General features: G+C 32.4%; 3 protein-coding genes across 5 annotated transcripts in view; 1 reads left to right on the forward strand and 2 right to left on the reverse strand.

The window, feature by feature from the left end:
• LOC144840018 (oxysterol-binding protein-related protein 1-like) overlaps window positions 1–16903 on the forward strand; it is a 30054-nt gene extending 13151 nt beyond the window's left edge. For both annotated transcript variants that reach the window (XM_078695634.1, XM_078695636.1), the window contains exons 11-20: window positions 263–392; window positions 902–1014; window positions 10603–10943; window positions 11190–11400; window positions 12024–12121; window positions 12991–13167; window positions 14179–14376; window positions 14483–14636; window positions 14845–15079; window positions 15483–16903. In XM_078695634.1, coding sequence (XP_078551760.1) covers window positions 263–392; window positions 902–1014; window positions 10603–10943; window positions 11190–11400; window positions 12024–12121; window positions 12991–13167; window positions 14179–14376; window positions 14483–14636; window positions 14845–15079; window positions 15483–15676 — 1851 coding nt within the window. In that variant the 3' untranslated portion in view covers window positions 15677–16903. The remainder of the gene's footprint in view (window positions 1–262; window positions 393–901; window positions 1015–10602; window positions 10944–11189; window positions 11401–12023; window positions 12122–12990; window positions 13168–14178; window positions 14377–14482; window positions 14637–14844; window positions 15080–15482) is intronic.
• Window positions 16904–17618: 715 nt separating this feature from the next.
• LOC144840024 (tRNA-splicing endonuclease subunit Sen2-like) lies at window positions 17619–22237 on the reverse strand. 2 transcript variants are annotated; one of them, XM_078695646.1, is made up of 10 exons: window positions 22169–22237; window positions 21313–21523; window positions 20834–20921; window positions 20557–20614; window positions 19950–20247; window positions 19592–19666; window positions 19359–19412; window positions 18671–18812; window positions 18204–18355; window positions 17619–17907 (listed from the first exon to the last, which is right to left on the reverse strand). In XM_078695646.1, exons 2-10 carry the CDS (start codon window positions 21505–21507, stop codon window positions 17746–17748), a joined length of 1224 nt encoding a protein of 407 aa, XP_078551772.1. In that variant the 5' UTR covers window positions 21508–21523; window positions 22169–22237; the 3' UTR covers window positions 17619–17745. The 2 variants fall into 2 exon arrangements, with proteins under 2 accessions (XP_078551772.1, XP_078551771.1); XM_078695645.1 differs by lacking the exon at window positions 22169–22237 and adding an exon at window positions 21949–22134.
• A 224-nt stretch (window positions 22238–22461) lies between these two features.
• On the reverse strand, window positions 22462–25997 carry LOC144840193 (ATPase inhibitor mai-2, mitochondrial-like). Its single transcript, XM_078695916.1, has 4 exons — window positions 25847–25997; window positions 23355–23406; window positions 23098–23187; window positions 22462–22965 (listed from the first exon to the last, which is right to left on the reverse strand). The coding sequence occupies exons 1-4, from the start codon at window positions 25903–25905 to the stop codon at window positions 22822–22824; spliced, it is 345 nt and encodes a 114-aa protein (XP_078552042.1). The 5' UTR covers window positions 25906–25997; the 3' UTR covers window positions 22462–22821.
• Window positions 25998–26352: the final 355 nt, after the last annotated feature.

A 26352-nucleotide genomic window follows, 5' to 3' on the forward strand; every position in this document is an offset into this window, starting at 1 on the left:
AAACGCTCAAAATGAACTAGAAAATTCTCGACTCATCATTACACAATTTCCTACTCTTTTACATTACTTTTTGTGTATACCAAACAAACCAACAGCTTAACATCCCATCTGAAGATTGAGGTACAGTAATGAGAGTAAAATATTTTGGAGAAGGTGGCACTGCTTGAACTTTGACAATGTCTGATACATGTCTCATACTCTCATTTTCTGTCTTTATAATTTTGGTAAGAGGGAATTTACTAATCTTATTAATTTGTTTCAGGTTGCAAATGCACATAAAAATTTACTAGAGCAGCAAGTTGAAGGGCTTCAGAAGTTCTTAGACCAGCAGAATGCTGCCGCTTCACAGCAGAAATCACATAGTTTAAAGAGTAATTTAAAACAACAGAGTAGTAAGTATTTCGAAATTCCCTGTTTTTTTTATTTCTATGTATATTTATTTATCTTCTTGCTTATTCTATGCTATATTACTAAGTTCATAACTTGCATTTCCCTACTTATTTCTTCACTTTCTACTAACTGAAATAGCAAAAGCAATACATATCAATAAAATTAACATAATAAAAGGACATAAACAAAATGGCAAAACCATAAGAGATGGGCCACCATAAATCAGTATCTTGATATTATAAATAAAAGTTTATATTTTTAACAAATTATTTTCATGCCACACCTCATATTCCTATTCCTTCCTGCTATTCCACATTTATATCTTGCTTGCCTCACTGCTGGGCCATACTACCTACTTCTCTGCTACAGTACTTCACACTTATATCTTGCTTACCTCACTGCTAGGCCTTACTACCTACTTCTCTGCTACACCGCACTAATATTTTGCTCACCTCACTGCTTACTGTACTTCTCTTGCTAGGCCTTACTTATTTGCTCATTTCTCTCGTAGACTTTCCTCTAACAGTTGAGATCAAGCAACTTGTTCAGCAGCTAGTGTGTAGTTCTAAAGAGATGTACAGTTCAATGACCCACTGCCTTCATATAATGACACAACAAGAACAGGTCAGTTTTCATTCTCACTACTTACTACTTTTATTAGTTCCATTGTTTTTTCATTTCATTTATCATGTATATTCAATCAGCAATTTATCCCTCCCTCCATCTGTCTGTGTACTCTTTTATGAATATTTATCGGGCCGCCTAGGCTTAGTTATGGACTTTACAAAACAGGACGGGAAGCCACAGGACGGTGCTTATGAATAATTTATGCATGAGCTTTAACAAGAGCTTAGCTTGAAATTCAGTCTTCTTAACTTTTTGAGGACAATAAAGTTGCCATTTTCCCGTTTACAGAGAAATAAGGTACATATAACCTTAAATATACAGTTCAAATTAAACTTAAAAGTAGAATTTTCGAAACTATAAATAACATTTAAACTTCTAATCTTATTTTGTACTTGGATTTCTGATAATTGCAGCAGTAAGTGCATAAACAAGATTGCAGAGCAGTAGATTATGAATGCTAGATTTAGTATAAGGTTTGATGTTATTTATTAGTATTTTTATTCCTATATTTATACTGAATAACACTTTCAGTGCTAACATTGATTATATATATCAGCAATATTTAAAAGCAAAATAATTTTAAAAATTAAACAGTTACATTGAAAGTATACAAGAATATACACTTACTGTATCTATGAAAAATGGCACCCAGGCTGAGCTGAGCTGAAAAGTCAGTTAAATACTGTACTTATTAATTATATTCATCTTATGCAATTTGATTTTTGCTTTGTTATATCATAGATCAGACTTCAACCATTGTTTTTTAGATACATTTTTGTTTTTGAGTTTTTTAAATGAGTGTATTTTTTTTTCATTTTTGTCATTATTCAGTTTAATAAAGACAGCTTCTGAAATACTAGTTTCATTAGTTATATTTATGTTATTATTTCTTTTATGTTGTTTTTCAATGTGCAAGTTTTCGTTATTCCCTTTTCTATTTTAGTACATTTTAAAATAAAGTAGGCCTAAAAGCAAAGAGTGTACAGGGGAGTCCCCACAAGTTTTTCTACTTTAAAAAGTCAGCTCTAACAAAAATTAAAAGATTACTATAATAGCTATATGTTTAGTTTCTGCGTAAATAATGAAATGAGCATATTATTGCCAAATGCTATGTTATGGAATTTGGGCACCATAGAAAAAATACAACAAAATTATTTAAGACTGAGACTGTTATACAAGAACAAAGTGTAATGCCTAAAATTTAGTAAGAGTTGTTATTTTATAAAAAGAAAATAGCGCGACGGGATGGTGATTTGAATGAGTACGTATTTATGAAATCTGGTAAAATTATTTCCGAATCATTTTGTTGTAAAAAAGATGTTAGCAACGGTAAATATAAAGTTAGCATATCACTTCTTAAAATTTGTACACGTCACTAATTGAGGGCGCCTTTCAAATAGTTACCGCGGTAAGGTTTTCTATCGTTGGTAGAATAGAATGAGTTTATTGATGTTTATTGATACTGTACATGGTTTACCGATTGACAGTGGTATCTTCTTTACTTTTGCAAGTTAGTTGTTTTACACATTTTCAATGTTAGTCAACGTTTCTTATTACGTTTTATCGGTATTTTCTTAACCTATTAGAGGTAACTGCATGTACTTTTGTACTTTAGATGCAAAGTAAGTGTGCTTTATTTATTTACGACTACCTGTCGTAAACTAGCGATGGCCCAGTTGTGGTGGTGGTAGAGCTTAGTTGCTTTTGTTGTGGTTCAGTGGGCGGTGTCGATACTCAGCGGCGGTCTAAGCTAGGCTTGGCCGTGGGGTGGTTGTGGCCGTAATTTCGGATAATTCGTAATCGGAAACTTCTGATTTTAAGGTGTTTTTTATAAGCATATGCTCATATACTGTTAGTGTAAAAGTAGTGAGCGTCGACAACTTGTTTTCACCTCTTTTCAATGATGGTAAGTATTTCCCAATTTACCAGAGGAGGAGTGTTTTTGGGTGGTTTTTAGGAAATATAGTAAGCCTATGTTGTTTTTATACATCTGTAACATACTTTAGATAATTTAAAGTGTTTTTTGAATTGTTTGAGATAGAGTCTACTCTTGCATACAAAGGACCAGCATCTGATGTGGCTCTCAATTTTATTAAGACAGCATTTCCATAAATTAGATAATAAATTACTACTTAAATGGAGTTGGTGGTTATGATGCTTGGCTACCAATCCAAGGGTCCTGGGTTGAAGTCCTGTCTAATGACAATTTACAACTCCACTCCTAAAGACTTGTAATAAGACTTTGTTTATGTAGAGCATCTTGTGTATATGAATGAATTCGCTTATGGTTATCCTTTGCTAAATATATAAATTTCAAAAAATTACTACAAATTGTTGAATGTATGTTTCAATAATTGCTTCAACGATTTTGTTTGGTTTTTTTTTCTTATTAGCTTGTACAATACAGGCCATTCATAAAACAAAAGGAATACAAAAACTTTTCATTCTAGAACTATAGAATAACTATCTATGCTTCCTTTGATGAAAATAATATTTCCACACGTCCAATCAAATGACGTCATGAGTAGTAAGAGCAAATAATATCGTGACAATACAACGGTTTTATTGTTTTTATTTATCATGACGTCATTTGATTGGAATTTTAAAAATATTATTTTTATCAAAGAGAGCATAAATGATTATCCTATAGTTCTAGAACGAAAACCTTTCTAATTTCTTTTGTTTTATGTAAAACAAATGCATGCTTATATATTTATCGTTGATCGTTTATATCGCCTTAATCAACTATTATACCTTTTTGTGAGAACCCACCTTCTAAAGTTCATTCGGTAGGGCTTTGTATTTAGTAGGACCTCTTTACACAGTTTGAATAACCCCTGGAACTATACTATGTAAACTACAGATAATAAATTAACTACAACTAATAGCTATTTGATAACATCATAAACTAATTGATTGGTATCACAATGAGTTTACAAGTAATAAAGTACTGGTAGTTTGAGTACAGTAAACTATAAGTATACTAAGGGCCTGTTCAGACCTACAGAATTATGCTTTCGTATCGTACTCAGTTTACTGAGGCAGGTCTAAACCAGGAAAAGAGCGGAAGCCACCTCTTACGACACTGATCTTTCGTTCGTTATGACAGCTCAAGGTACAAGATTAGTGAACGACGCTTACGATAGGAAATCCATGCATCAACGATTTTGACCTCTTACCAATTAAATTTACTCCTGCATACCAGATGTTTGCCCAAATCGGTGACACTTTCAAACGAAAGCGTTAGTTAAGCAAATCTGAACACTCTGCTATTACGATGCTAATTATAATATGACATTGTTTGCGATACGAAAGCATAACTCCATGGATCTGAACATAATCTTATTCTAAAGATTTTTGTAATAAATCAGTACCATAATTATTATTAATCGTTAATTATGTAAATTAAAAGTTGATAGCAATGTTATTTAGTTACATAATTAATAAATTTATGTGCACAAATATAAATTTAAAAGGCTAGAAAAGGGAAATAAAAAATGGTTTTAATGATGATACCTAGAAAAATAACATGTATAATAATTACAAATGTGCTTTAGACAAAAAGGGTCCATCAAATATCCTAAAAATAACTGAAATATGATTAAAACCGAGGACCATTTTCACAGATGTTCTCCAGCACCCCAAGTGAGAGCTCACTAGAACAGAACACTAGTGAAAAAGGCATCCTACTATTTTCAGATTTACAAAATTAGTACTGAATATATTTTCTTGCATTATATCACGTAATAAAGTGTTCAATCATTGTTCATTAATGAGAGTACATTGATTATCAAATAAATCATATTGAATACCAGTGCAGCAAATTTTGCAAACGAATTGACACTTTTATCTTTCGATGGGAGTTGGCCTGAAGAGAGGTCAAAGTCCGCAGAATCTACTTGCAGTTTGTAATCGGTATAACTAGATACAGTTTATCACTTTTGGCTAGGCTGTACTGTTTCGATATTTGGATTATTCTACTGTACATCGATCTGTCGGGTAGGTGTAATTTGTTCTGTAGCCCTTGGTTAAACTATGTTTTGTATCTTGCGGCCAAATTTTGGCCTAGTGTTCAGTCTAGTTCTGATAGTAAACCCATAATCTTTTTATTTGTTTTTTATAATTTGTTTCAATTATTCTACCTTGATCTGTTGGGTAGGTGTCCATGTAATTTGTTCTGTAGCTCTTGATTATAAGCCGTGATGTTTTGTACAGTAACTTTCAGGCCAAATTGTGGCCTAGTGTTTAGTCTCTTGAATGAGATACTAAATCCATAATCTTAATAATTTCAGCCTTTGTGAATTTTTTTTAATTATTTGTATACCTAGGAAAATTTAGAAATTAAAGAGTTTAAATTGAACCTTTTAAAACATCCTGAACTAATCCACAGATAATTGTAAAGTGTTGATGACAATATTTTATTCATTTAAAAACAGTTCAAATGGTTAAATATGAAGGTTAAATGGCTTAGTTGGAATCAAGTACTTGTGTTTTATTGGTCAATTTTTAGATCTAAAGTTCTTAAATCTATTTAATTTTGCCACATTTCATATTGTATTTTTCTGTGTTTTTATGTCTATATTTATATCTAAATATTTTTAAGGCATCCTATAATTGGTGATTTTTCGCTGTTGGATGTAGTTGAAATAAAATAAGTAAATAAAATAAATAATAAATGAGTTGAATTAATTTTGTTAATATTTTAATATCAATTTAAATACTGTATCATAAATTGCTATTTTAATTATTTATTTTTATAAAATTAAATGTGTTTTTTATTGCTGCACTAACCAAATTATCAAATGTATTTTTTTGGGGCTGTGCAGGATGGGATGTTTGTTATATACTCAACTCTTTTGTGATAACATTCTATTTAATAACAAGTGCATGGTGTACAGCAAGCTTAGGAATAACAAATCTTAAGCTCTGTCTACACTATCAAACTTTATGTGACAAAAACATGTGATGTGCCCGTATATGGACATGATGATGTCATACAGTAGCACTACCATATTTAAGCATATCACTACCAATAGGCATATCACACTATTTTTGTCAAACTAGATTGTGATAGAGCTTTAGATAGTAAATAAGCTATACACTGTACAATAATTTAATAGCATAGGATCTTATACAGTAGAACCCCCTCTTTTTGGGACACCCCTATTCAGCGGACACCCCTATTCAGCGGACACCCATTGGGACACTTGACACGTGATTCGAATGAGGAACAATGTTAATACTATGGACAACCCATATTCAAGGGACAACTATTATTCATCATTAAGGGAGAACACTTTAGGGTCCTGAGTGTCTCCTTAGTAGGAGTTCAAATCTACCTGTATGATTAAAATGTCGCATCACGATCAGATCATTTATTCCTATTGTATTTTGCAGTAGCATAGAAACTGTACAAATAAACATCAACATATAATTGTTTTGTGGGATTGTTTTCATGTCTTTTCATAAAGTAATGCTTTCTTTTATTAACTGTAATAATGTTTTATTTAACACGTACATATTTTTGAGTCAACGGCATGACCTTTGTCAGACTGTAAACATACTTTGTACCGTGGATTGCGTTTAAAATCAATGTAGCAACTCCAAAGTAAATTAACGCAAATTTGTCATAAGCATACAATGCAATAACAATGAATAATGGTTCAAATATCGGCCATTTTGTTTGTATGCTTTGCCATTTGGGACATAAAACTGTTTGTATACCATTTACATTACAATATTGATGCCTAAAGCTCTGTCTACACTATTAAACTAGTTTGACAAAAAAAGTGTGATGTGCCCAAATATGGTAGTGATATGCCCAAATATGGTAGTGATATGATGTCAACATGTCCATATATGGGCACATCACATTTTTTTGTCGCATAAAGTTAGTAGTGTAGACAGTGCTTTAAGGTATGATGTACAGAAAACTTTCTAAGCGGACCCCAAAATTTGAGAGGATAACCCTGGTTTTTGGAAAAATTTATTTTAAAATATTTTTGTAGTTTAATAGACTTTACTGTATAGTATTGCTTGGAAAAAGTTGCAAGTTTTCAGTAAATTGTGAATAAAAAATAACTGGATTTTACTAAAGGGGAGATCCCTATAAAGTACTCTATCAAACAAACAAACAAAAACAAACAAGTATGAATTGTGAGGCATTTTAAGCAACAATGTACAAATTTGATTTCCTAAAAATTCCTTTTCTTTTCACAGCCTAGTTTAAACATTTTGATTATTGCAATTCTAGTAGATTGAGCAATGGCCGCTACTGTTGCCATAGAGATGTTTATGTCATTTGATGCTGGTAACCAATTGTGTTTAATGATATTATGTATAACTTAACTAAATTTACTTTTCAAAACCAAATACCAGCAATATATTAGTATTGTAAGTTAATTGATTTTGCATGACAAGTGAAGGTAATCATATACGCTAGTTTCCCACACCTTCCATTTTGAATTTGTTTAGTATCACCGTTCGTAGATTTTTATTTTTCAATGTAGTGTCTTAAATGATGCTATAGATCTAATCATGGAGATTTCTCCATGATCTAATGAACAAAACCAGATTACAATTCAATTTCTATTAAAGATAAGACTATCGTTATTATTTTTGACAGTTTTTATATCTAAAGTTCTTAATTCTATTTAATTTTGCCATTTTTTGTATGTTTCATCTTGTATTTTACTGTGTTTTTATGTATATATTTATAATATTTAAATATTTTTAAGGCATCCTATAATTGGCGATTTTTTGCTTCATCTAAATGAAATAAAAATTTTAAAAAAACAATGTAATTTCTGTACCGTGTTCTTGTATAGTAATTGTAGAGTGTTTTATTTTCTCATGTCAATTAATTACCACTACCACAAATGTTTTAGTTGAAAATTAAACATAGTCTTTTTTTAAAAAGGGAAGGTCTTATCTGATCAGCATACACTTATATTTTAGTCATCAATATTTGCATACTGCCAGAAACGTACCATATTATTATCCTGGTTTATGATGATATAATGACTGTTAAAATATATGAACATCAGCATAATATTTCATTTCTTCGAATTGGTAATTCTTTGTTATTAAGAACAATTTTGTTTCTGTGTTTTATTTTATCTGTCTACACTATCAAACTAGTTTGACAAAAAAAGTCAGTGTGATGAGCCCAAATATGGTAGTGATATTTCCAAATATGGTATTGATATGACATCATCTGATGTCCATATATGGTCACATTACATTATTATAAGTTTGATTGTGTAGACAAGGCTTCCGAGTGCTTTTTACTGAATTAGTTAATATATTATTGTTAGTGTTACATAATATTGGTCAAAAAAATCTACCATAATAAAAGTGTACAGTACATAATTAAAGAAGATACCATTAAAGCATCAATTATCATAAAATTGTATAGCCTATAGTTGAAGGATAGTTACTGTATTACAAACACTATTAAATTCTGTATTTAAATTTCTGCAAAAATATTTATACAAAACATTGAATGAATAATAGGGCGCTTCAGTGAGCCTTATGTTACATAGTCAGTTTACACTTCAGTTGTTTTGTTTGGTCATATTGGGTTGGTTGTTTGTGTTACAGTATAGAGTACCTGTACATAATATTTAAGGTGTGAGTGTGTGTATATTTCTTGGCTATACAATTTATTTACTTTATTTCACATTGACTTTGAATGTCAATCCATTATACGTATACTTTAGTAGCAGTTTATTAATAAACAAGAAATATTTCTTACAAAAAACGCTGCTCGCTTATTGACGCAACAGTTTTAAAGATATATTGTCCCTCTGAAAAATATTTTTTATTTCAAATTTGTTTTTGAATTTGTCATTTTATAATAGTTATTTTACCTGAAAAAATGTAATTAAAAGCAAAAAAATACTTCAATTGTCTGTCAGACAATGGTTTTTGAGTTATAATTAAACGTTTCTTTTCTCTTTTTATAATGTGAATTTTGTTACAGAAGTGAATAACTTTGATATGAAACAGACTCAATTTAGTTTATTTTATTGCTAAGGTCAAGTCTGGAGGTCACTTCATCACACCTTAGATACTTCAAGTGTGAAGTATCATATTACAAACAAAAACTTTCCTGGACTGTTTTGATAATAATTCAATGATTATCTGACAGCAAAATACAGTATTGTCATGGGACTCATAAATACCAGAAATACAGTTGGTACCTATAAATTATAGTCGAGTTTCCATTTTAACAAAAATGTCAAAAGTGTAGTACTGCTTGATTTCATCTAATAAATGAGTCATCTCGTGTGACATAGCGGGCTAGAGCAGCAGCATGAAAACTACAACAATGGTACTTGTTTTAATGGTGTATTAAAAAGTGGAGCTGTAGCTTGGTTGTTCAGGCAGGGTAGCAACTTCCTGGGTCAGAGGTCAACCTGATCTAGTGTCAGGGTTGTAACTGTTCCTACTCCACCCCATAAGCCTCAAATGAGGCTAATTTTAAGCTAAGCTTTGAATAATAGACAATGCTAATTAATCCTGAAAGCTTGACATGAAACGATGTTTAATTTTTCAGAATAATATACTTTATTTTTTCAGTTATTAAATCAAATTGTTTTTTGTTTCTATGCTGAAGTTGTCATTTAAATTGTGATAAGAAGTAATTTAATAATCATCTTCTCATTAAATAAGTTTATAATTGTAAATTAATTATTAATATTCTCATAAAGCAATGAAAGTATAACAACATTTGTATTATTTTCTGTAGATTTAGTTTTATAATGTATTTTACTTTTACTACAGTAGCATTGTAACAGGATGGATGATAATTATTTAATCTGTATATTTTACTCATAAAGCAATTAGTCCCTCCATGTTTTAATTATATACAGCTTTGTCATTGACAGTGGATTCCAAAAGGTGATCTATAATTAGTGGTATTAGCTTTGTAGTAAATTTATTGTTCTTCCAGTCCAAGGGTCTTGTGGTCAACAGTCCAAGGGTCTTGTGGTCAATTGCACTGGCTTTGACACATAGCAGACAGTAGGCCTAAGTGTCTCAACATTTTTTTTTTTCCTTTTTGGTTCTAATTATTTTGTGCTTCATTTTATTTTGTTTATCTGTATAATTTCTATTTATTTTGATTTAATTTTAATTGTTGCATGTTTATGTCTTGTCATATTGTATTTTTGTGAGGGTCCCTAATGATGGACCACCCTTGTAAAATATTGTTGAAATAAATAAATAAAATACTAACTTAAAAACTCACTATTTTGATTTATTTTCATACATAATGAAAAGTATTGCTTTTTTTACTATCATGGTCTATTTTACCTATTATTGGCCTATGTTACATAAACTAACAATAGCCTATTCAATAGGATAGACAATAGTATTGTCTATCCTAACAAACTATTCAAAACTTTCTATTATTTAAAAGTCGAAGAAAGTCGGGTCTCGGGTCAATTCTATAGTCACCACAGATTGACTTCTATGAATGGATGATTAGTTGGGAACATGAACGCTAGTACCCAGTACCTTTTTGATTATGCGATCATTCGGGAAAACACAAACTAAAATATATATTTTTTTATTTTTCAGCTACGAAAATTACAACTTGAACAAGAAACTGAGAAATCACGCGTGCTTGAAGATGCTTTGCACGTGTTAGCAAAAGAACACCACTCACTTGAAGAAAAACTCGCAAAGCGGTTTTCATCGAGTTCACCATTGTTCTTCGAAGGTTCAGACGATGTTTTTTGCGACGCAGCAGATTTAAGCTCTAGTGACACGGACAGTTTTCATAGCATGTCGGACCTAATGGAAGGAATGCCTGGGACCTTTAACCAGTTGACAATCTCAGAAACAACTAAAGCGATAGAATCGCAACAAGATAGAAACACAAATCAAACTATTAAAACTATACCAACAGAACCAAATAGGTACAGTACTGTATATTAAAGCTCTGTCTAGACCATCAAACTTTATATGACAACAAAATGTGAGGTGCCCATATATGGACATGATGATGTCATATCACTACCATATTTGGGCATATCACCACCATATTTGAGCACATTATACTTTTTTTTTGTCAAATTTGTTTGATAGTGTAGACAGAGCTTAAAATATAATAATACCGGATACTTTTATTTTATAATTAATATGGATGATTTTCTTCTTTTTAGGACCATTTTACCATGTCCAATGATCAAGAGAGATCAGTTCAGCTTGTGGACAGTGCTAAAGCAATGCATCGGTAAAGAACTGTCTAAAATGACAATGCCGGTTGTCTTCAATGAACCCCTTAGCTTTCTACAACGTTTTAGTGAATATGTAGAGTATGCAGGTTTATTACACAAAGCTGGGGAGTGTGACAATGCTGTAGACAGAATGAAGGTATTGTTATATAGTTTGTATTTCAGATCTCATCCCACTACAGGCTTAGGTAGTACTACTACTACTCAGGGTGATAATCTTATTTTATAGGCTTAGGTAGTACTATTTTTTGGCTCTAAAATATAATTTTAACAGCTAGGATTAAATACAGCACTATTCATTCATTCATACACATTTATACACAATAGTAACTGGGGCCCGCACTAAAAGCAAAAGCCTATCTCTTGAGGGCCCCTACAAGACAAATATGTATAATACATAAAAAGAAATATAAAACAATAAACAATTCTGTAAATTAACTTCTCCTAAACAAATATTTTTTAATTAAAGAGAATATGGTATTCAAATGTTATACAATTTAAACTTGATTACACGATACAGGTTATTTAAAAAAAGAATTCCTTTTAAGCTCTGTCTACACTATCAAAAAAAAGTGTGATGTGCCCAAATATGGTAGTGATATCATCCTGTCCATATATGGGCACATCACATTTTTTGTCACATAGAGTTTGATAGTGTAAACAGAGCTTAAGAGTGCCTTAACCCAAGGTTGAAGGACAAGCTTCTTTTTCCCCTTTAATAATTGTTTGTAATGACATTACCATGTAATTTTGTATTCACAGTATATTGCAACATTTATTGTATCATCTGGCGCATCAAACATTGAACGTGTTAGCAAACCCTTTAACCCCCTACTAGGAGAAACCTTTGAACTCACATGGTAAGTTTTTAACCTACCTTAAGCTCTGTCTACACTCTCAAACTTTATGTGACAAAAAAATGTGCCCATATATGGACATGATGATGTCATATCACTACAATTAAGTTTATCACTACCATATTTAAGCATATCACTACCATATTTGGGTATATCACTATCATATTTGAGCACAGTTTGATAGTGTAGACAGAGCTTTATAGTTTTATAATTTCAAACTTTTTTTGGTCCCTAATGTGTCCGCTTAATAGGGGTTTTACTGTACTATATTTGAATCAGAATTTCTCTGTAGTACAGTGTTTTATTTGGTATGTTGTCCCATTTGTGTAAAGTCCGCTTATCAGATTGCATCCGTACCGGGACTGTTCCATTTTTTATCTGGTTGATTTAATACCAACAAAGAAATCAGTCTAACAATTAGGTTATCAGACTACCGTATTCATATCATAGAATGTCGGTTTGAATAAAGTTAATGATGAACTAAATAAAATTCACTTAGTGGCATGATGGAAATTTCTTATTTTATGGTCAACCATTAATTATTATGTTCTTGGGTAGTACAATATTTAGGTGAATGTTTAGGAACATTAATTCATTGGTTATCCGCACTTGGCGGATAACCCCTTGTTAGTATTTATTTTTAAAACAAAAATAGCAGCAAAAATGCTGAATTGCGTTTCAATTTACAAAATATGTATAAAATTGGTTAAAATTACTGATATAGGTCATAAAAAAAAAAAATCAAAATACATATATGAAGAAACAGTCAAACTACATATACTAATATTATAAATGTAAACAAAAATATGTAGTTTTATTTTAAAGTAAGTTTAAAAATGTTTATCTTTATTCGTTTTTTTTTTCTCATTTAGGGAAGAGTATGGTTTACGGCAGTTATCAGAGCAAGTCAGCCATCACCCCCCAGTCAGCGCATTTCACGCATCAGCGACCAATTTTGAATTTCATGGTTCAGTAAACCCAAAACTAAAGTTCTGGGGAAAGAGTCTAGAAGTTACTCCAAAAGGTGTACTTACGATAGATTTACCTAAGTAAGTTTATTATCAACTTGTACAAGTTTACTTAATTTTCTGGGTCTCTAAGTTACTAAAAAAAGTGTACATACGATAGGTCTACCTATCTTATCAGCTTTTCCTTGTTTGCTTAAACTGAACTGTTGTCTGATTAAGATAATATTAAAATTACTTATCAGTAGTATGTACTGTAATTCACCTTCTAATATCCACAATTACATTGCATCAGCCAATGAGGTGCTGTACCAGTTCGTACTGACATTCTGGTGGATTGAGTAAATAACTGTTGCTAATTTGCATATATTCACTACTAAAATAGCCATGGTCCTATGACTTGGTGGGAGGTTACAGAGTCATTGTGCAATCCGTCTTGTGAGCTGAAAATCTCCCTTCTCATCATTAACGCCAAATAGATAAATGGAGTTGATTAACATTATTGGTGATAGGTTAGGATTTAGTACAGCCATATATCTATTGTTAATGGTTATAACAGTATTCAGTTTTAGTTATTCACACAAAATCTCCCCTTCCACCATTATGGAATAACCCCAGGTGAATACTGTATTCAATATACACTGCTATATTGTTGTTCAGTTCTATTGTTAGTATTTTTTCCAGATTGCTATAGCACTAGCAATATTATTAAAATTGCTATTATTATTGAAAGGGACATCCTAAAAACTGTAACTAAAATTGTTCAGGATCCTGATCACCCTCTAAATTAATTCTTTAAGCATCATGATCACTATGGATCAGAACACTAACACTTTTTCAATTCATGTATTTAATAGTAAGTTTGTAAGATCACTTAACAGATGTTGTGTTGTGGCTGAGGCCTAAAAATAAAGGGTTGAGCTTAATTTGATGTCCTATCTTTCGCATCACAATTTGCAAAATTTAGGGGGGCCCGGGCCGACTTTAGAATGGTTAAGACGCTTTATATACTGTATTCATATGTCTAATTGCATGTTCAATTCAAATTTTATTTTTATCTTGTAAATGACAATAAATACTATCGTATCGTTACAGGTATGGAGAAAGTTACACATGGCACAGTATTAGCAGTGCTGTGCACAACCTAATTGTAGGCAAAGTATGGATAGAACAATATGGACATATGGAAATCATCAACCATAAAACAGGGGACAGATGTTTCTTACATTTCAAACCAGCAGGATGGTTTGGTAAAGACCTTCACAGAGTGGAAGGATACATTATAGATAAAAAGTAAGATCAATTTAAATTTTAATTCATGTTTCAAAAATGTTAAATGGCAATGAGCAACTCAACACACCATTATCATCATTTCATGTATTTTTTTTTCTTATTTTAGAAAAAAGAAGTTATGCTATTTGTTTGGAAATTGGACAGAATACTTCTACAGTATGGATGCCGATAGTTACGAACAAGCGAAGAAAGCAGCACGGGAGGAGAAAGGAAAGCGACGCCATAGCAAAAGTAACCCTGGTAGTCCCACAGTCGAAAGGGTATGCAATATTTTGTTCATACTTTCACTCAATCTTAATTTGATTTGTTGTCAACAATTTCTAATTTCCATGATAAATATCCAATATTGTCTTCATACTATTGATCTAAAAAGCATTCCTATTCACATATGTGGAAAAGGATTTCTTTCCACAGAACATGCATTTTAACAAATTTATGCTAATAAATAAATGTTATATTTGCATATAGGGTCCAGGTGGCATAGATAACCTTGATTTTGGAATCAACCCAGAAGGACCAGAATTTAACTCGGCAACGTTGATGTGGCGGGTGACAAAACGACCTGAGAACAGTCCACAGTATTATTCCTTTACAAACTTTGCATTACAATTAAACAATTTAACGCCAGCAATAGAAAAAGTTGCTTGTCCGACAGATGGACGACTGAGACCGGACATCAGGCATTTGGAAAATGGCGATATCGGTAAGTGACCGAAATAACAGTTAAATATGTATTGTCCCACAAAAACATGAAAAATGAAGATTAATTAATTCAGATAGATTTAGATAGGTTATCTTGTTGTTTTAATAAAGTTTAAAAAAATGTTTTCATTTATAAAAAAATAAATGGTTAAATTCAACCAAAAATCCATTGGCTGGCAGCTAATTTGATTATTTTAACAGTTTTTTCAGGTAAATACAAATTTTAGATCCATTTTCGGTCAAACTGTTATGCGACATTAAAATGGCATATTATTAAAAAGAGTTTGAAGAATTATTTTTTCAGGGGGACAATACATCTTTAATTCACTTTTGAAGTTGGGTGGAAATAAATTTTATTTTTTAATGAAACTTAAAATAAAAACACTATTAATGTAATCCTGCAGATTCTGCATCAGATGAAAAACACAGACTAGAAGAAAAGCAGAGAGCGGCACGTAAATTACGAACAAAACTTAAGGATACATGGCATACGCGATGGTTCAAACAAGATACAAATCCACTTACCGGGGAACCAGATTGGATCTTCAATGAAAAATACTGGGCTCGGGATTACAAAGATTCACCCGACATATTCTGAACAAGCAATAGTTTGATTTAACAAAGTTTTTATGAAGATTTTAAAAAACAGTTAGAAAAACAGCGGACAAATTCATGAACAGTCGATCGTAGTTCTGGTTTTAACAGTAAAATACGATATATAATATCGTTTGTTGTATGAGAGAATGTATCTGGTGGGTGAAAATCTGTGATAATACCATATATGGGTCTAGTGGTATGATACTCGCCCTGTAAGCGAGAGGTTGAAGGTTCGAATCCCGCCAGAGACATTTTTTTCATACAACTAAAAAATACGGAGCTATGCTCGACGCGATTATGAGATCATGTTCGAATATGAGCACTGTTTCTATAATTTGACAGTATGATTTACGGTATACGATATATAATATGTTCTTTCAGCATTTTTTTATTTTAAAAGGGAAATGGAATTGCAATGTTGTTGCCTTATTGTATTGCCTTGTCTTATAAATTAATATGTACATAGAAATAATTGATGTAGTAATAATAAATGTATTTACCTAATTAATCATATTTATACCATAAACAATGAATTATAATTAATAAATTATATTTTTTAATGATCATTGTCATCAAATTTGTGTTATGTTTTTCATACATATTTTAACTGTTATTGTTTTGTAGTTAAAATAGTTTTTTATTTTCATGCAATGACTTTTAAAAATTATTAATTAGTGATTTTTAGAGATTATTTTCCAAGCAATGATAATGCAAATAACCTTCCATATTATTTTCTATATTTACATTCAATCATATATAATTGTAGAAAATAATCATTTATAAAATAATAACTTGTACATTAATTAAATTATATTTATGATAATTAAGCATTTTTATTTTAAAGTTCTTTTAATGTAGACAAAATATTTATATTGGTAATTATAATTAATATATAATTATGTTGCAGTAAAAGATGTTTACTCTATCAATGTTCTTTTCTGTTTCTGATTTAAAATATAAATTTGAAAATGGGAGTTGGCCAAATGACTGTACATTGTCACTTGTGACTGTACAGTGTCACATGATCAGTTATGCGATGAGGCTAGACGCAATGTTCAGTATAATCTAAACCATGAATTAATGTTTTCTTTTAATATCTTTTAAAGTATTCTTTCATTGTATTAACATTTTGTTCTTTAAAAGTTTCAAAAAGTGCTATTATTAGGTTTTTATCAACTACTGTACTAATGAATTTAACGAGAAATAAACTTTATTTCATTGACTTGAATTTCATAGTATTTTAATGTTTCAGTTGCAAAGCTTAGATAAGAATTTTAAGAATATACTTATAAATGAAACCATGTATGTAGAGTAGTTTGCAATTATTAAATCATGTTTCATTATTTTATGGCAGGAGTATGTGTGTTTTTTCTTTAGTGTTTGTATCAGTTTGTCATCACTTTCAGTGACAAAAAATGTGATGTGCCCATATATGGACATGATGATGTCATAGCACTACCATATTTAAGCATATCACACTTTTTGTCAAACTAGTTTGATAGTGTAGACAGAGCTTAATGCATTTTTCATCCACACAGTTCCTCATTCAATGCATAGTTTACTCCTTGTGAGAACACTATGCATCAAAATCCATGCAGTTCAGAGGAATAAGGTTTTAATGTTTCACCCAGAGGCTCCTCACATGGCACAGCATTAGTTTTGAGGAGCCTATGCAAACAAATATTGGTTTCTTGGCTTCCACAAACATCATGCTTCATATTCCTGGAACTACATTGTGTGATTTGAACTTGAGATACAGTAGCATTAATAATAATTGTTTTTTTTTTTTTTTCTTCAATATTTCAATGAGAGCCTTCTCACAAGGCACAGCCTAACAGTCTCAAGGAGCCTATGCAAACAAATATTGGTTTCTTGGCTTCCACAAACATCATGCTTCATATTCCTGGAACTACATTGTGCGATTTGAACTTGAGATACAGTAGCAGAGTTCCAACATATGCGACTATAATGTTGCATTTAATTTTATTTAATAAATATTGCATTTTTACTAGTCTTCAACCTACTCAAATACCGTACTGTATATTATATAAGTATTGCTTAAAATATCTATCAGGAGATTTCTGGTGGCAGCTGGGGATTTGTTCGTTCTCTAGAGGGCACTATTCTCTTCATAACCACCTCATGAATGGTGAAACTGCTTATGCATTTTGGAGACATCAATTCTTCATCTGTTAATGTTGTTGGTTTCATAATATAACAAAATAATACTTCCTAAAAATTAAAAACATGTACAATGTATGCATTTTAGTATCTTATTATTCTTATTCTTTATATTCATAAAAACAACAAACAAACTACAAAGTAAGTGGCAGGAAACACAAGCCTCTGTGAATCCTTTTACTAAGTAGCACATAAAGATAAAATATAGCATTTCAATAAATATATCAGAAAATATCCACACAAAAAAAAATATCAAAAAATCTTTCATAAAAATACAAAAACAAGCAGAAAGAGAACAAGCAAAAATGCGGAAATTCAGAAATCTTGTTTTGCATGACAATACCAACCTTAGCAACAGTCTCTGTGACCCTGTTTAACCCCGCCCATCTTGACCATCTCTCCTTTGGACCATCTATCGACTCAAGTGACCTTTGATCAACTATTTTTATAATTACAGAGTACGATGCATGGTAAAATGGAGGTCCTTTTTTATACAAAACTGAAACAAAATTTACATTGAATTCAATTTCATTCAAGTGTTTTGTCTTCGTAAACTCAGTGACGTAATGGCTATGAGTGCTCACTGGCTAAACCCAGGGGCCCTAGAGCTTATGGGGTCCCATGAGCAGTGCCCAGAGGAGAAGAACAGGCATTAAAATATGTTCGAAAAAGGCTAAAAACACCCAAGGCCTTCAGCGTTGGAGGGCCACTTAGGGTTCCTAAACCAAGGGTCTTAGGTCTCTATGTTATGCCTCTGCGTATACTGTACACTCTAGTACGTTAATACAAATGTGTAGGAGGGTAAAATACTTACTGAATTCAGCTCCAAACTTAACTCCCAATTTAGGTACCCAGCCCTTACTTCTGTAATAATGATATGCGATGTAGTTGCCAAGGAATGTAGTTGGTTGCTGATTACAAAATTCTTTCCACATATCCGTCAAGTTCATAGACTCCTAATGAAATTCATATTTAAAATTTTCTGATATGAGCTTAGCTAGCTAAAAGGCCCTGTTTGTAATTCAAGTGTTTACTCTATGTAGTCTGATGTATAAAAATACCAAATCATTACATCAACAAATTTTGTATACATGGCGTAGTATATAGCTATTTGGCCTTTTGTAAAAACTTGATTTATACAATATGTAAGTATTTGGTACCCTGGTGTACTAGTCCACACACACACAGCCACTGTCACACACCGGCAACTAAACCGGTACCCACATCAACTCCTTTAGGAGTATGGTAGGGAGGGACACCCAGTTGGTACTAAAAACAAAAATCAACTACGGGTGTTGGTTCAGGAGATCCAACGACGGCCATCCAGCAAAAACCCTGCCAGCCCGGAGAGGAGATAGGCACCAATGGGAGATATGGCTTATGTCTGTGTATTGTATCATGAGTAATACTACTGTATCTCATCTGCTACACCCCTACGATCATCTAAGTCATGGGACAACTAGAACTAGAGAATTATTTTTACTTTTATAATTTAAATTTACCTCTTTGTCATTTTTGAGTGACAAACATCCAAGACCATATGACAGGAAAAATGCCTGAAATAAAACAAATTACACACTAAGTATATTGGTTCAAAAGCTCAAAATTATATAAGTCTATAATATGTCAATTTGACAAAAAATTGGGAGGGCCTACAATCAACCCGAGAGGAAATAAGATGGTATCTTTGAAATACTTATATATATTTTAAAATCAACATGACACAATACCATACCTCTTCCAGACTTAGTTGTAGGTATTCATACACTTTGTAAGGATCTTCTTTTTTCACAATGTTTGTTTTGAGTTTCTGAAACAAACAAAAATAACTTAATAGAACGGTAAATCCATAATTGAGAAATATGGATAATTTTACAGAATTCATTAAAAAATAAATGTACATAATTCTGTTATAGTATTATCAAAATTAAGCTCTGTCTACACTATCAAACTTTATGTGACAAAAAATGTGATGTGCCCATATATAGACATGATGATGTCAATATCACTACCATATTTGGGCACATCACACTTTTTTTTGTCAAACTAGTTTGATAGTGTAGACAGAGCTTTACACACATTATCAAACTCACTTTCACTGCCTTGACTTCACCCAGCTTTGACTCACTATCAACATTTGATGATTTTGTATGTATTTCTGTATTTTCACTCATTGCACTATCATCAGCATCATTATCCTCCTCAGATGACGATGATATAACTGAAGATGAATCTTCGTGAACTGGATGTTTTCCATGCTTTTTTTGTTCCTCCATTTCACCTTCACATTTTTCTGTGTCGTCTGCTAAATTGCCATCTGTTTGTTCATTGTTTGTTTGTGTTTGTTTCCTCTTAACTAGTTGCTTGTACCATGCTAAATGCCTCTCATATCTTTAAGAAAAACATTAAAGAAGAAACACTTATTATATAATTATAATATTATTGTTTAGTTTAGAATGGGTGGGATTTAAGATGGGTTTGTCATCTAAAGCTCTGTCTATACTATCAAACTTTATGTGATGTGCCCATGATGATGTCGTATCACTAATTTAAGCATATCACTATCATATTTGGGCACATAACACTTTTATGTCACATAAAGTTTGAGATGTAGATCGAACAAAATATAATATTCCAGGCCTCCACCCCACCCCCCCCCCCCCCCTTCATGGGTAATTCCTTTCCCGTGAATGTGCATACCTTTGTTTTCTAACAGTCTTGAAACGTTGCTGTTGGAAATGTCTTTCGCTTGGTGGTACTGTAAGAAAAGTTGAATAAAGTTAGAATAAATAAAAAAACTTTGAATAATGCTTTATTTTATATGCAAAAATAACAAGACATTGATTTATTTTTATCTTGTTAAGATTATACAATTATAATTGAAATTATATAACTATTATAATTATATAATAATCACATCAAAACGGCATCATAATTAGTAAAATAATAAACACACATATACAAACATTGTTCTTACAATTTTTCCTGTTGATTCCTTGAAATGATGAAGTGAACCTTGCATGTTGTGGCTTACCACGTGAGAGCATACCCTTCCCAAAAAATCCCTAGAAAAATAACCAAGTTAAACAGATATAATAGTTACTACTACTAGGATACCATTTGTTTGTGCACTTATGCATTTATGGCGTACCATACCAGGCATACAAGCTTCATAATATTACTATGGAGGTAAAAAAGAATTCAATTCAACTTTATTTCAGACAAACTGTCCATATGAAACATACCATAATAAAGAAAATAAATACAAAGCATTATATGACAACTGTCATGGAGAGAGAACCAAGAATTATTTGTTGACATATAGTGCCTCTCTCCACTTAAAATACATTTCGGAATCAAACAATAAATATTCATATATACATTTTTGTTTTGCTTTTCATAATTCTGTAAAGAAAAACAAAGAGTTAAATACAAATAAATTTGAAACAAAATCACCATCTTGTATAGAAAGTGGATATCGCCCTCCTGGACGACATAAACACTGCCATCTTTCAGAGTAGCATTGTAGTAGAACCATCGTTCATTTGAAGCTGGCTTGTTGGTAATGGACGCTATCGGCACTGGCAACGGAGACTCTTCAGAAGTTGGAGCTCTCTTTTTTCTTCTTGGTTCACTAAGCTGTGCAAACATTTTGGTGAACTTGTGTCTAGTTAAAATAAAATAGTTCATGTTGGTTTTAGAAATTCTAATTATTATTTCATCTTGAATTTGAAAAGAAATTATTATAATATTTATTATTATTTAAAGTGATAGATTAGCAGCCTAGTTAGATTTTGCAACTCCATGGTTAGGCCGTCAAAACACAACAATTAGCCTAGTTTTATTATTATTATGGCTAAAGACACGGTATGGATACGGTACCGTATCTTTAGCCACGGCGTTATATATTTTATATAACAATAAATTCATATTTTTAAATTTTATTTAATTTCAATTATTCATGAATATTTTATAACTTTTTTTATACAAATAATTATCCTATAGGCTATGTTTTTTTTTATTTCATTTATCACACATCCCTCAAACAAATATTCCCTTCATACATTTATTCTGCTACTTGACTTGACCTACCTAGGCCTAGCAGTTATGTGCGTGTGTTGGTTGAGCGAGTTGCTCTTCTGATCAGCGTACAAGTACAACGGGATCCCTATTCTGGTCCTCTCTTTCTCCGAGCCTAGCAAACTTACTTGTTATTGAGTCATTAAGGACCGGTGGTAGGCCAACATCTATTTCTAGAAAACTAGCATTTATGTTGCATACCTTGAATTCAAAATATTATGGTAAAACTTACAATTAAAAATAAGTTAGGTCTCTAAATACTAAAACTCTCTAGGCCATGTTTTATAAATTCGTGTCGGAGGGGAAAACCCTAAGCAAATTCACGCATCAGTGCCTCCGACACGTGCTGTCGTAGAATTTGTCGCCCTCAACGATGAATTAACGTCCAACTAGAATTACTGTACAAAATTATCAAATACTAAAAGAAATACTAGGCCTATGATATTTAAAGTGCTTTATCTTCTAAAAGACTACAGAAAGAACAATTTGATTCAATTATAAAACAAAGTGCAAAGAAACAAATCATTGTAATTCTAGTAATTTAATGCATACCACACAAAATCAATGTGGATTTACAAAACACAATATAATTTCAATAAACTATTATTTTTATCATGAATTAATATTTATTAATTAACAATAATCACAAATCCATTATGCAAATCAAAATACCTATATAGAATACAGGATAAAGCTTCCATTTAATTAATATTATATTAAACCATGATTTTGTTTTAGAAACTGTTGTTAAGTATGTTGTAAAAGGTTCTTAGAAAACAGTCCATGAATATAATTCCTTAGTTTGTATGCGTTTTTTTCAGATTTGTTAATCTATTTGTATACACTGCATATTTGCTATCTAATGAGAGTAGAATCTATTAAGTATTAATCACTGTCACTTCCATCGTCTATCTGAGACTTTTTCTTTTTTAGTCGATCAATTGCTTCGTTGTGACGGCGGATTTCTTTCTCGTGAGCGTCAATTTCTTCATCATGATGTTCCTTTAGTTGTTTCAGCTGAAGAGCTTGCTAAAAGAAAATATTGTAAAATTAGACAATTATTCAAATTTAAGTAAATGTTTCTACTAGTATTTTGGTTTGATGGTTTGGAGAAGAAAGTAAATTGTTTGCATGATATTTATTATTAATTACTGAACTTACTAATTTTCTAAAGTATTGCTCTTCATGTGCAGACTCCATCTTGCCAAAAGCACCCCCAGCATCTCTGATTGAGCCTCCAGATCCGCCACCCTAATATTTAAAAGTAAATTTCATCAGATTGTGTTCCGGAGAGCAAAGTAAGATTATTGAACTATGCATTTATTTAGAGGTAGCTTTTTAGTTTAATAAGGCCTACCACTTCCAGGCAAAAGGTTGAAAGGATTCTTGTTGAAATATTAATACTATATCGTCATTACCTTTCCAGCACCACTGCCCATTTCTCCTCCTGCCATTCCACAAGTCTGTGTTCTATAATTTAAAAAAGGGTAAATAAAATCAGGAAAAAAAGATACAATACAAAAAGTAATTATCAATTATTATCTATTGTCATCCATTGTAATTTTATGCAAAGTCTATGTTTGGTCAGCCTAGAAGAAAAAATCACCGGACTGACTGATACTACTGTACTTACTAGGCCGAGCCTATAGAGCCTTGGGCCAGGCCAAGAGAGGCTAGCTGGTTGAACCATTTCATTTCTCTGCTGCCTGGGCACGGTGGTGGTGGTCACGGGATCCAGTCAAGTCGCCCCATCGCAAAGTCGCCTCATACAAAGTCGCCCAATACAAAGTCGCCCCATCGCAAAGTCGCCCCAAAACAAAGTCGGCCCGGCACAGTCGCCCCATCGCAAAGTCGCCCCATTACAAAGTCGCCCCAACGCAAAGTCGCCCCAACGCAAAGTCGCCCCATCGCAAAGTCGCCCACGGTTTTTTTATTTCGGTATGATTATGAAGCGCCGCCGCTAGTAGTACGCTGTAGTCGGTTGCGTTTGATATCGATTGCGTTGTTACTTTGGTCGCGCTAAAGTAAATGTCGTATACATTATAATGTTTATCCTATTATATACATAATTTGTGTTTTAATTTTTATTTTACAGGTTTTAATGGAGTGATGTGCTTTTTAAAAATCATTAAAGAAATAGTCCCTTGTTTGAAAGTTCTAAAAAGATTATCCCTGATTTATAGTTTCGAAAATGTTAATTTAATATGATTTTAAAATTAGTTACCAGAGCCACTATTACGAATCTTTCTTCAACCTACGCGTGGATACCAGCTCATTTTTAGGAGGATAATATAATAAATGTGTAGTAGGCCTTCGTATAGATTTACAGTAGTTAAAACAATAACAGTGTTGTAAGACAATGATTGTTATAGGCTACTTATTGATCATTTTGCATTTATTGACAAGTTATGTGTCTTAATTTGATAATGACTTTTCAAAATGAAGAAAAAAAATAATGCAGGTATTTTAGTAAAATTTAAAACGCTACATTTTGACCATGGAAAAACCATCGTACAGTATCGTGTGCGTGTTTTTTAAAAAGGGGAATCCCCGACGGTCAGCAGAAAGACGTAGCAGCTGTGAGGAAACAGATACCAGAAGGCGCAGCTCCGATTGGTTTCAGAGAATGTTTCAGATGGCGAGTCGCCTTTTATTCAACAGCACAATGATCATTTTACTGAAGAAATTCTTTTCAACCCTTTTGGTTATAGAACATTCTAATTATCATGCCTAATAAATATCCTCATATCGGGTGTTTATTTAATTTTAAATTAAACAAGACAGTGAAGAGGCACGGAATAATACGTACACGGACGTACGACGAATACACACACGCACGTCATCATTTACGACATATAGTGGTGATATGATGCAATTTTATAATGGATATAATGATGGGATTGCCTTTCCAGGCTTAGAATCAATGTTCATTGTAATACTATGTATATAATAGTAAACTGAATGTTTATAAATAAATTGTTTTACGTAATTTGTTGCATATAAAATAAAAGACACAGACACAGCCTACGTTTCCTATAAAATATTTCACATTTAAATAATTATGTACTGTTAAATGACATTATGCTGGATAATACTATAATCTTAAACTATGTTTACAAATTGTCATTTTTTAAGGCACACATCTTTCTCATCATACTGACCTGTAAAATAAAAACAAAAATCAATTATTAATATAGGCCTAATAATAATAATAAATATTCATCGACCAAAGTAAAAATAATCTAGATCGTATAACATCATTTTATCGCGACCAAAATTAAACGCGAACGATTTCGAACGCGACTGATATCATCGTAAAACTCCGGCGGGGTTTCCCCATCTTCAGATGGTGCGTTGTAGTGCGACAACGGCGGAGTAATTACGGGGGTTTCCCTCTGGTAAGCTAGCACGTTAGTGCGACCGCGGAGTGATTAGTCGGGGTTTCCTCTCTGATGATGGGGGTGCGTGCCGGTCGTGTAACCTGAGACTACATGGCGGGGCTTCCCCTTTTATGCATACACGTTCCGTGTTATTTTGTGTATCATTGCGACATTTTACGCACTTGTAAACTATTTTTTAACGTTTTGGGGCGACTTTGCGATAGGGCGACTTTGTGATGGGGCGACTTTGCGATGGGGCGACTTTGCGTTGGGGCGACTTTGCGATGGGGCGACTTTGCGATGGGGCGACTGTGTCGGGGCGACTTTGTTTTGGGGCGACTTTGCGATGGGGCGACTGTGTAAGGGGCGACTTTGTATGGGGCGACTTTGCGATGGGGCGACTTGACTAGCATCCGTGGTCACACCACCGTACCGGTTGGAGTTGGAAAGTAGCTAGGACTAGGTAGGCCTAGCTAGGCCTAGGCTTATATAAATAATATAGCCATACAGCTCATGCAATATATACTTACACAGCAATATTAAAAGTTCGTGAGAGGCGTAGTCCAATAGCTGCTCTTAAAAGGGCCATTTTATTTAGATTAATATGCAAAAATCACCGACTTTCAAAAACCCAAAATTGCACGTACGATCGACAGATTCCCACACTAGAATATAGCTGTTTGCCGCCCTCTATACACACACCACCACCCCACACCACAACCGCGCGGTGCACCGGCGCGCATATAGGATACGCACACATTTTGGTCTTGATGAGAGGATGATAACGTAATCAATTAGGAAATGACAAAACGATTGTTATCAATTTAATAACAAAACAATTAAATCCATTCAAATCATCAGCCATTCAACTGGTGAAAGAACCCTGATGATTTAAAAGTGTCGGCCAAAATATCCGTCTTTTAATAATTTTATGTGAGTGTGAAGAAGTGAAGAAGAAGTCAGAAAGGTTTCGGAATTACATATAGACCATGGAATTATTAGATCTTTAGAATACAATTTTAAATTTACAATATAA

The sequence above is a fragment of the Antedon bifida genome, chromosome 4 (assembly GCF_963402885.1).
Source record: "Antedon bifida chromosome 4, ecAntBifi1.1, whole genome shotgun sequence".
Lineage (NCBI taxonomy): Eukaryota > Metazoa > Echinodermata > Crinoidea > Comatulida > Antedonidae > Antedon > Antedon bifida.